Here is an 11,621-nt window from a genome sequence, read left to right as displayed (position 1 = left end):
GAACTGCAAGATTTTACTAACTGATAAAAAATATATACTGTGCTTAAGTTTCATCTATGGGAAAAAGAGCTACTCTCTTTCCTGTGTGGACAAACATTGAAATGGAAAGAGTGTTGTACAAAAGGCTTGTCTTCTCTTCAGCGCTCTGGCATTTATCAACAAAACCTTGGGTAATTTTGCTCTATCTTTTAGACAATGTGACCTTAATAGGTTGTAAACCTATTTACAACCTTAATAGGTTGTAAAAATTAATTGTAGTTAAGGAGTTAAAAAAAACCCCAACATGCTAAATTCATTGCTACAGTAATAAAACTGGTTTGAAGACAACTTCTGCAATGATATTATTTATTAATGTGTAACAGACTTTAAAATAAGGTGCCACGATTTTAATCAGCCTGCAAGGACAGTTATGCTGATGCTCCTAATCAGACCATGGTAAAATACAGGCAGGCCATTCATCACAGTGAAAGAGAAGCTATGTTTCAGCAAGAAAGACCAGAAACACACAGGATAACCCACAGCCATCTACACAGCTCAGAGGAGACAAATATTTATTGCAAGTTTTTCTGAAACATGATAAAATGTATGGTCTGAAATCCAGGACAGTATACCACTCTAACATGAGTAATGTACCTCAAGGAAATGTTTTCTGCCTTTTTTTTTTTTCCCCTTTTTTCCCCTTAGGGAAATATAGGCCATATTTTTTCATATTACACATTGTGTAGCTTTGAGTTTATTTTAATTTTTAACAGTCATCTATTTTCTTCATCTGTACCTAGGTCATGCCACAGGAACGTCTGCTTGTTCTTTTCTTTCTTCATCTTGACTTCAGTTTTGCATTTTTATATTGTGGCTTTGTTTCCATATGCAGGTCAAAGCTTGCTTATTCAAAGAAGGACAAGGGGAGAAAATGTTAAAGCACTACAGCTGTGTTGGATTTGACTCCTGTTTACGCCTGGAAGTCAGTAGCTCCTCCCCATGCTGTCCCTCCTGCCCTTGTCACAATGCCTTGTGGCTGGGCTGAAAAGTTTTTGTCCTGTGTGCTTAAAAAAACTCTTTTGGTCTGTGTGCTGAGGTGGACATAGTGTGGTTTGTCCTTGTATTGTGATTTTGCAATACAGTCTCTGTGCTCTGAAAATTAGTGCTGTCAGGTTTACTCCTCAGGGTGTATCCATGACCCACTGTATGGTAGGAAATTTTACTTAAGAGTCTCATCAGCTGGTTAAATCTGATGTGAATCGTATGACAGAAGGCATGAGATATCTTGAATCCTATGAAATATTTAATAGTTGGTAAGATTTTGACTATACATACTCTTTGTCTTTCTTGCTGTTCTGAATGGGAAAAAAGAAATTTAAAACTTGAATGCTACTGTGGTGGTGAGTGTGTGGGTTTCAAAGAAAATTAGCTAAAGTGGAGACAAAAAAACCCAAAAAAACCAAAAAAAAACCAAACAAAAAAAACCCCAAACAAACAACAAAAAAATCCCACCTTAATAACAGCAGCTTAATTTTCAGTCCCAACAGACTTAACAAGCAGAAGGGGAAAAGAAGATCTGGGGCTGGCTAACAGGGAAGCATTACTGTGTGTAAACACTACAAGGCATCTCTGAGTACTCTTATACAGAGCCCGAAAGTATTTGTTATTTGTGACTCTGCAGTCAGGAGCAATCTTTCAAGCAAGGAGTGTTTATTGTGGATTTTCAGTACAGAGAAAACTACAGCCAAGCTGACCAGAAAGACTGGAATTTCATCTATCTCTCCCCTCCCCCTCTCTGCTTTCTCTCTGTCGCTCACTCATTGGATTTCTTTCTCTGCCAGCCTTTTAAAACAGAAATTACTGGGTCAGTGACATACATTTTTCCTCTTTTTCTAGTATGATCTCAGTTCAGCCTCCAGCAGAAGCACTGCTACCTGTAAGTATCTTATTCAATTTTGTTGTACCCATTGAATGCTGTTGTTTTTGTGGTTGTAACAGTGCTTAACAGTTTGCAGAGTTCTGTTTGCTGCTGAATGTTGCAGCAGAGCAGCCAGACAGTAATTTTTGAGCTCGAGATGGGTGAAAGCTCAGTTCTAACTTCGAGAAAAGCAGGCACTGGGTTTTGCCAGTGGTTTAGTAGAAATTAACTTGAAAGTTTAGATTCCAAACTTACTTTATCTTAATATTCAAGTTGATATAGATTTCTCAACTATGCTGGCTATTTCCCATCAGATTTAATAAAACTTTGTGGCTTTAAAAGCCTGGAAGAACAAAATAGGATTTCTTTGCTTAGAATTGTCTTATTAATGAGACACACTAGAAGAAATGTAATAAAAAGCACTGAAAAATATACTAAAAACTTTTGATACTATTAAGTCATTAAAAAAGGTATACTTCATTTAGTTGGGATAACTTGTTTTTCAAATGCATGTTTTAAAATTGTGCTCTTATTTTGCAGTAGGGATCTGTCAGCATTTTTACATTTTCATGTTCATTCAGACGGCTGATTCAGTTCATCTAAACTAGGCAGAGGTTTATTAGTCATTTGTATGCATGAAACTTTACATGTGTCCCTTAACACATGTGTGCTTACAAAGGTTTTACATTTCCTTCTGATTTCTGTGTATTTATCTGGAACCATGACCTTTTAAAAATAAATTGCTTTCACTGTTTTGCTGAGACACACCAACAAATTCTACAGGTAATTATACACTGTTTACTCAAATGGTTATTAAAAAGTGGTTTTGCAAATTACATATTTTCTAGTTAGAGAATTTTACTAGCCATAGTTTCAGCTAACCCGGGATTGCACTTTACCTTAGGCAAAATGCATCTCTGCTGTTGACATGCGTCCAAGGTGTAACTACTAACAGGGTGTTATCTGCCATTCCTCAACTCAGCAAATACCTTGCCAAATACCTAGCTTCTTGGTGACCTGTAATCCTTGTTTGTAGTGCACGGAACAAAACCATTAAATAGCAAACAGTCAAGGGGTGCATGTGTTAAGTGCACATTCTGAAGTGACAATCCCCTAATTCAATAGCTCATGATCCTTTCATTGCCCTGGGCTAGATTTTAATTGCTGTAATATTCATCTTGTTTCCTAGAAATCATGGAAAGGTCTTACTTGTTTTCTTTAAAGCTGTCCTCAAAACATTAGTATGATTTTTCTGTTTCTTGCAAACTTTTTCTGGTATTCATTAAAACAAATCAATCCTACTTCCAACCCACAACAATCATTCTTCATTATCTCCTTCCAACCTTGCAAAAGAATAGGGATATTTTGATCCATTTGTTCAAGGAAATATCCCAGGCGATGAGAGTTTTTGTCACATGGAGAGAAACTCTTGAAATCTCATACAAATCCCAATGAAGGCTTTGGTGTCATTGGGACTTGGCTCAAGGTCACTTGTGATTACAGGTATTTTAGTCAAATTTTAGGTATTAAAGGTGAGAGTTATTGGCGCTATTTCAGATTTTACTTTCAGTTGTTTTGTGTTGGTAGATAACTATCTAAATAATTTGGCTTAATCTTTTACTTACATCAATGTAGCTCTGCTCAGAATCAGACTCACTAGTTATGTTTGCAATTAACCATTGCATCATTTCTCACATGTGCACCAGCAGCCCTGAGGGAAAACCAGTTCTGGCACTTGGAGGAAATTTTTAACAGAAATCCTCCTCCACACTGTCCGCAGTTTGTTCCTACAGAGTCACATTCACTGCCTCTTCAGAGGCCCCTTCTCTCTCCGCCTTCCCCCCAGACTCATCTGCTGAGTGGGTGGGAGCTGCTAGCTAAGGAGTAGCTCCTTAGAGGTCCCCTTGCCAAGTGTCCCTTGTTCAATGCCTTGGGCACATCTCCAGGACCTATCTTCCCAGCCTCCAGATCTCAGAGACAGCTTGGCCAATATGCCTCTAATTATGGGAAAGGAGATCTGTTTGCTTGTTGCCACATTTTTTATACCAGTATGGGTTTATACTGGATCTCAAGGGAATTACCAGATAAGTGGTAGGGCATAAAGCTGTGTTTTGCAAAAATACACCAAGTAATTAATTTAGACCCTAGGAGTCAGATGGCTCTGTTTTTTCAGCTTAGAGTCAGCACATGATTTAGGGTGAAAAGGACCTCTGCAGCTAACTGCGCTCAATTCTTTCTCCAACAAAAGCCAATTTATGACAAATCTGGCTTCAAAGTTACATCAAGCAACTCAGGCCTTGATCAGTAGTTTATTAAATAAACCTTCCTATTTAAGTGAGTTTTTATGTCTCTTTCTTGTGCTCCAGGCACTCTTCTGTTAGAAGTCTAAAAATAAGCAATAAGGCCTCTCTTCTTCAGGCTGAACAAATCCAGCTGTGTCAGCCTCTCTTCATAATCATGTGCTCCATCCCCACTGAGGGATAACAACTAGTATATGATATATCACTGAGCTGACATGACTGTTTTACTTCTGGGACCAAAGCTGGTAGCTTTCTGTGAGCTTGTACTCACCCAGTGCACCTGGAGTTGTTCAGTTGTTTCAGTTGTTTTGGTGTATAGACAAACCCTTAGAAAGCTGATGAGAAAACAGCTTAATTTCACAATACTGATTCTCCTTCTGTGTTGTTTGTGGATGCCATTAATTCGTTTGGCCATTAAGTATATCTGAAATATTGTGATGCATTTGGAATTAAACAGTCCCTTAGTTGTATGTCTATTCTGGATACACAGGTGACATGGCAAGGAATAGTAGAGGTGAATCAGGTTCAGCTGTGGTATTAAGGGCAGAGAAGTAAGGAGATTGTAAGGAAGTCCAAAGCAGCCACAAAATGTGACAGTGGCATTCCCAACAGCTGTATATCTGCTGAAGAGCAGAACACCGTCAATCAGTGTAAGTACCATGTAACACACACATGACTTCATTGAAGCAATGACCTTCTCCACAGATAGGGAGAATGTTATTATCTTGGCACTCACTCCAAAACTTTCTCATTTTTATTGTCATTATGTGCTGAAAGAATCTCTTACCATTTCATCTTGCTATGATTGTATAAGTAATTGAAAAAGTGAGGTTATACTTCCCAAGATCTTCACTTGGCCACCTCAGGAGACAGTTCTACAGCATCCAAACAGAGGCTAGTGGCTCTAGAGCATGTGGGTCAAACACATGGTGATAGAGGAGCTGTGTCTGCAAGTAGTCAAAGCAAGACTGTAATACATGGTGACAACACAACCAAATTCGTAGCAGAGAAGGTCTCATATGTCCTGCATGAAATTGATCAAAATTCTCCTGATTCCTCTTGTATACTTCCTGTTCTGTTTTTGATGCAGGGTAAGAAACTGCAGGATAGAAACCACTGCCTGCATTTGAGGTTCACAGTTGTACTCTGTGCTGGGATTTATGGGGCAGGCACCAGAAACACATGAACCTGTTGCTGTAGCAGAGTCAAGATGCAGACATCTCTGCATGAGTGCCATTTTCAAGCTGGCGATGAAGCTATCTCTCAACCTCAACATTGTTTTTTGATAGCTATCCACAATGGAGTGGAGAAAGTCAAAACTCTCCAGGCTTTAATTTTATAATTTCTGATGAGGTGCCATGTAAGAAAATGCCTGTGAATAAAGCTATTTTGCACCATAGATCTAAGCCTCAGCCTGCTATTATGGAGCAGAGAATTATTATCATAAAATGTAAACCACCTGTGTGCCAGAGTCATATACTGTCTCTTAGCACTTTGCCATGTCCTAGTCTGAATCCAAAATTTCTGATTATTTTCTTATCTGAAAGTTCTACCATGGATTTCATTCCTTTGCCACTTGCTAGAATTCTACATTTTCTCTCAGATTTTCTTCAGACTTGTGTGGCTTCAATATTTTAAACCAAAATGGATACACTTTCAGGTAATTACCTAGAAAACAAGAGTTAAAATTTGCATTCCAGACTACGTAGTCAACATACATCTAACCTACATGTATATGAGCCTCAATGTCTTCAGTCTTAAATACATGGTGAAGTGAGTGGATCTGTCTTGTTTAACTTTAGGAAGTGAATGATTTTACAGAATTTCTGAACTGCTGGTTTTCAGTGAAATTTAAAACTGGGTGAATACATGTGTTCAGCAACAGGCTGCTTAGAAGGTAATTCTGAAACAGTGGAGTGAGCATTTAGCTGTTAACAGCAACAAAGAAAATAAAGACATGAAAGGATTTGTTTTTTTAATACATTTTCAGGAAAGTTCACTGTTGGTCATAAGGTTGTGGCAAATAAGCAGTCAGGAAACTAAACACTTATAAAAACTAAAGGAATGTTGACACTTTACTGCCTTGATACTCTTATGATCTTCTCACATTTAATTAAATCATTATCACTTCCTGTTCCATCAATATAATTTCCTATTCTTTGGGCTGTAGCTTCAGTTGCTTTGGAGAATTGTAGAAATTTGGCTTTTAAAATAATTTCAATAGTGCTTGTTTAATATTAAGCAACCCCCCCCCCCCCCTTCCCCCCCCATTTTCTTATGAGGTTATAAACATGAAATATGAAGATTAGCTAGGGGCTTGAGAAACTTGTGAAATTTATTTTCCATATTATCTTGTCTTATTTCCATTGAATTTTTCTCAGATTTTGGGGTTGTCTGTTATTTTCAGAGCATGTGTGCACTGAATGGTATTCAAAGGTGCTGCTTGAAATGAACTGTAATTGTCAGAAATGGTGGAAGTATGTGTTTGCTGTTTTTCTTTTATCCCTATAGTTGCCCAATGCCTTAAAGCAATTTTCTATCTCTTCTTTTTTTTTCAGGATTAACAAACCTTGAAAAGACTCTGAGAACACATTCTTGTCAGGCTTGACCAAAGAATTTTATCAAAATCTAAGGATATTTTGAAAATATCTGCCCAACAACTGCCAAAATTTCAGTCAAGGAGGGCCTGTTAATAGAAAACATGTAATACAATTTTACCTGTGACTAATAATGCCTTCATTATATATGAAAGTCTGCTGGTGGAGGAAAAAGACTCCTGTTAAGAAAGACTTTCATTGGTGAAAAAGGCTGGGACCTTTTTATAATATGAAGCTCTTTGAGAAAATGTGGCTGTTTCTACTGCTGCCTGTCGTGTTGAGAGTTGTGTGCTCCTCCTTTATTAGTGTGAACCTTGGGGTGAAAGTGATGAAGGGACAGTCTGCCTTCCTGTCACAAGAAGACCTCAAGTTTTCCATCCCCAGAGAGAAGGATGTCTGCAAAGTAGAAGTTGTGATTAATGAGCCAATATCACAGAGAGTTGGGAGACTTACTCCACAGGTATTTGGGCTCTGTTTTGCTGCTTTAGTGTTAGTGTGTGCAGGCCTGGGAGAAATCAAAAACAGTTGATTTGTTGATCTTTGTTCTTTCGGGTAGTGGCTAAAAGGCATGAAACTGAATGGTGTGTGAGATTCAGACATTTGCTTAAGTAGACAGCTAACAGAGAGCTGCAACCCTGAAATCCAGAAGCTGAGCTCAGTAGCAGGAATGCACAGAAGTGAGTCTGGTCAGAGTCTCCTTTCATAAGTGAAGAATGGGTATTTCAAACTTCCAGCTAGGAGTTATCCTCCAGTCTCCCAGCTGCTTATTTTTCTCCCATTAGGGTAATCTGTGCCCCTTGAGTAATGCATAGCCCACTACAGCATTTTGAATTTTAGTCATGGAGCCACCACTTAAGGAGCAATTAAGAAAAAAATAATCACATGCAATAAGCACATTGTGTACAGCATTGTTTGTTCTGCTCTGCAACAGCCAAATTGTCAGCAGATGGCAAATACATTAAAACTTCCCTGTTTTATGTTCAAATGTCAGGCTTTTAGGAATAATGAAATGTATTTCACATATTACCATTCTGCTACTCATCTCCTTTACAAATTGCCCCACCTGAGTTATAGCAGGAAAGAATTGAAAGTAGTTGTCATGAAGATGTAATGTTAAAGACAGGAGATAAATGGTTTTTATGATTCACAACCAAGCTGGTTTTGGTGTTCTGAAAAATTCTGGTTTGTGCCACAGCATAAACTTTTGTGTGTTTGTATATCAATATAGTTTTTAACCTCCTTTCCAGGTTTTTTGGTGGCTTCTGTGAAGATAGGTGAAGGAGCACCAGTCTCAATAGACTTTTCAAAACTTCTGCCTTGGTTATCAGTATTATTTTTGTAAACCACTGACAAGTACTTCAGCTGACTCAGCACTCCTAAGGAGCAGAGGCATACCAGGGGAAACAGGAGGTGATGGACAAGACAATGTGTGATCTTCTCTAGAGACTGGCCTCAAGTAGTGTAGTGCATCAGCTGAAACTACCCAGTGCTTGTTTTCTGCCAGCACAGGGGTACTGACCATTGTACCCTGTGGTTTGTCTCTCTTACAGTGCTGGGAGGCTCCGTTTTCACCCCGGCTAGCTCAAGAGACAAACCGCACTTGGAAGCATTTTTCCTCAGGGTCCCAAAACCCAGGAGTAGACGAGAACCTTTCCCTTAGCACGAGAGAGCGAGACCCTGTCATTGGCAAAGGAAAGTCTGCACTTGATCCGGGGCGAAACCAGGGCTTTATTCAGTCTTTCTTCTGTCGTCCTGCCCCAGATTGGGTCAGGAGCCCCTTCTCACTCCCTGAACCAAGAAGAAGCCCCAACCCCATGGTCTGGGATTTATATCCAGGGAAGGGGCTCTGAGATGGGACAAGCCAATACCCAATCAGGGATAAAGTGGGAATGAAACAGGGTTGGATTACATTCCAGGAAGGGAACAATGTGGGAGATGAGCTGGGGGAAGAGCAGGGACAAACTTTGGGATATTATATTTTCCAGGGGAACACAGGGGGTATGGAACAAACCATTACAAAACTCAATATAAAAATAAAATACAATATGAAACCAAATAATACACAGCAACAGTACCCCAGCTCTTCTTCCCCAGTATAGGCTGGCCCTTGACTCATACAAGCATACAATCATTAAGGCTGGAAAGACCTCAAAGAACATCCAGTCCCGCCATTAACTCATCACTGCCAGGTGTGCTACTAAACCATGTCCCTAAGACGTACCTATATCCAATTTTTGAATGTTTCCAGGTATGGTGATTCCATCACTTCCTTGGGGAACTCTTTAAATGCCTGACTAACCTTCCAGTAAAGAAATTTTTCATAACATCCAGTCTAAAGGAGAGGAGAAAAAGAGGGACTTACATGTGAAACCTATGGCAAACCTCTTCTGTAGGCAATCTTTCTGGCTGAGGAGTAACTTTGATTTCAGTTTCTGCCTCAGCCTCTATGTGCAGTAGGACCCAGGTATTTTCAAATAGCCACTTTGTCCTGTGTAACCCAACATGTTTCAAACACACAGCTAGGGGCCCTGCTCAAGAGATCCCAGGAGACATGCATTGACTGCACCTTAATTTCCAAATGACTTCCCCTCTCCCAGCCCCACTTCTGTTAAGCCCATGCTCTTTCATGTGAACTGCCTGAATATGTTCCCAGGCAGTTGAGTGTGGAAGCAGCAGGCACTCATGTAGAGGAAAGAGCTCTGCTGGGCAGGCGGCCCTAGGGCACCAGGCTGGAGAGAGGCTGTGCTTGCTAGTGGCACCTGAGCTTTCACCATTCCTGAAAGAAGTCAGGAGCCCAGATCTCCTTGTGCCACTCATGATCTTTCTACAGGAAATTCTGCAGCTAGAAAATGTCTCTGGTATGATCTGGTTTACTACCATTACAGTGAGTAATGTTCTAGGAATGTATGACAATTTAATTAAAAATTGTAATTGAAAAGTAGTTGAAGTGGAAAAAAACAAAGCTCAACAGTAATTAGGAAAAGATTTAGATTTCCTTTGTCTTACCCAGTGAATTTATAGACAATTAGAGTTGCCTGTTCATACAAAAGGAAAACATATAAAGAAATATAAACCAGATGTTTTTGCAAAGTGGACTGTGTCTCAATACACATATAAAATCACTGTAAGTCAGTGGTAACAAACCTTTGTGTAAAGATTCTAAATTTTCCAACCCTTTGTTACCAATTAAGATGTGAAACTAATGATGTCTTAAAAATAAGGACATTAATTCTTTGATATGATTTGATCCAGTAAAATGCACCCCAGAGTCCTTAGGGTACTGGTTGATGTAGTTGTGAAGCCACATTCCACAGTATTTGAAAAGTCACGGCAGTCAGGTGAAGTCCCAGTTTCCAGACTGGAAAAAGGGACATACAGTACCCATCCTTGAAAAGGGTAGATCTTTCCTGGGAATTATCTGCCTCCGCTCTGTGCCTGGGAAAATCATGGAACATGAAGCTGTGCTAAGGCACATGGAGGACAAGGAGGGGATTTGAGACAACCGGCACAGCTTCACCAAGGGCAGGTCCTGCCTGACCAACCCAGTGGCCTTCTGTGATGGAGTGACTGCATCAATGGGCAGGAGAAAATTTCAGACGTCTTCAACTGGACTTCTGTAATCCCTTTGGCCTTGTCCCCACAACACCCTTATGTATCAAAAATCATATGGACTTTGAGGGGTCTACACTGATTTATGTCAGTGAAGAATCTGACTTTCAGTGTACTACATTAGGCTTCTGAAACTACAATATGAGTGGGTTTTGTATATAATACATTTTTTTTTTCTTCAAAATAACATACCATATAACTGCTTCTTAATTTTTTTCCATTTTTGTAGAATATCACATAAGAGTAACCAATTGATTACTTAAATATCACGTTCCTTTATGTTAGTTTGTACTAAGAAAGAAAAGCCATGAAGTAAGAAAAAGACATATATGTTGTGGTTTTTTGGGGGGAAAAAAAAAAAAAAAGTGGAACACATATTTCTATGGCATTTGAAATTAACTACACAACAGAACAGCCACAACATAGTCTAAATTTTCATCATAGGAGAGTAATTTTGTTTTCACAAACTGTTCTTGTCCTTCCTTTCTAAGCAGTCCCAACAAATAAAACCAAGCATACTTTCCATAACACCACAGATTATTCCAAGAGGCAAATCCATGTATATATGTCTGAAAATCAACTAACTCATCACTTAAAAACAAACAAACAAAGGCAAAAAAAAAAAAAAAAAAAAAAAAAAAAAAAAAAAAAAAAAGGAAAGACTTTGTACATTGCACTTCTTGATGAAAGTTAAAAGCAGGAAATAAATTAAAATTTCTAAGAATATAGAAAAATTATGACATTGCTTGAGCATCTGAAAATAACTTCTGTGGAAACAGACTCTTTCACTAATAATGAAAACTGAGAAACTCTAATTATTCTTCCATTATAGAAGGATGTAAGTTCTCTTCTGTGTAATGGCTGGAAATCAACAAAATTAATTTCTTTAGTGGCAGTCCACAAAGGGGTCACAAGGTGGTCATGCTTCAGGTAACTATGCATTAACATTTAATTTAGAATTAAATTATTACATAAATTTTACACTGAAAGTCAGAGCATCCAAAGGCTTTCTCTACGACCTACACTTCCAGTCAACATTTTAGAGTCTTACCTAAGTCCCTCAGCCATTTCACCATCATCTAAAGTGGTTGGGGAAACAAAGACATTTCATGCAAGGCGCTTAATTTTCGTGATTCTTTTGTCATATTTTAAAAAATGAGAAATTGAGAAATTACCTCTTAATTTTTTTGGGAAAAAAAAAAAAAAAGTGGCTAGTCA

The 11,621-nt window shown here is 38.7% G+C and overlaps 1 protein-coding gene across 4 annotated transcripts in view; it reads left to right on the top strand.

Moving 5' to 3' along the window:
* Positions 1-1,030: 1,030 nt before the first annotated feature.
* The window catches only part of FREM1 (FRAS1 related extracellular matrix 1), a 67,249-nt gene continuing 56,658 nt past the window's right edge, over positions 1,031-11,621 (top strand). For 2 of the 4 annotated variants that reach the window (XM_040090852.1, XM_040090853.1), the window contains exons 1-2: positions 1,703-1,915; positions 6,756-7,254. In XM_040090852.1, the coding sequence (XP_039946786.1) occupies positions 7,024-7,254 (231 nt within the window). In that variant the 5' untranslated portion in view covers positions 1,703-1,915; positions 6,756-7,023. Of the gene's footprint in view, positions 1,293-1,702; positions 1,916-4,687; positions 4,848-6,755; positions 7,255-11,621 lie in introns of those variants that run through there. The other 2 variants (XM_040090846.2, XM_040090847.2) reach the window with 2 other exon arrangements.

This window comes from Hirundo rustica, chromosome Z (assembly GCF_015227805.2).
Source record: "Hirundo rustica isolate bHirRus1 chromosome Z, bHirRus1.pri.v3, whole genome shotgun sequence".
Classification (NCBI taxonomy): domain Eukaryota; kingdom Metazoa; phylum Chordata; class Aves; order Passeriformes; family Hirundinidae; genus Hirundo; species Hirundo rustica.
Note: the sequence above shows the minus strand (reverse complement) of the source record. Positions and strands in the feature narration are given on the sequence as shown.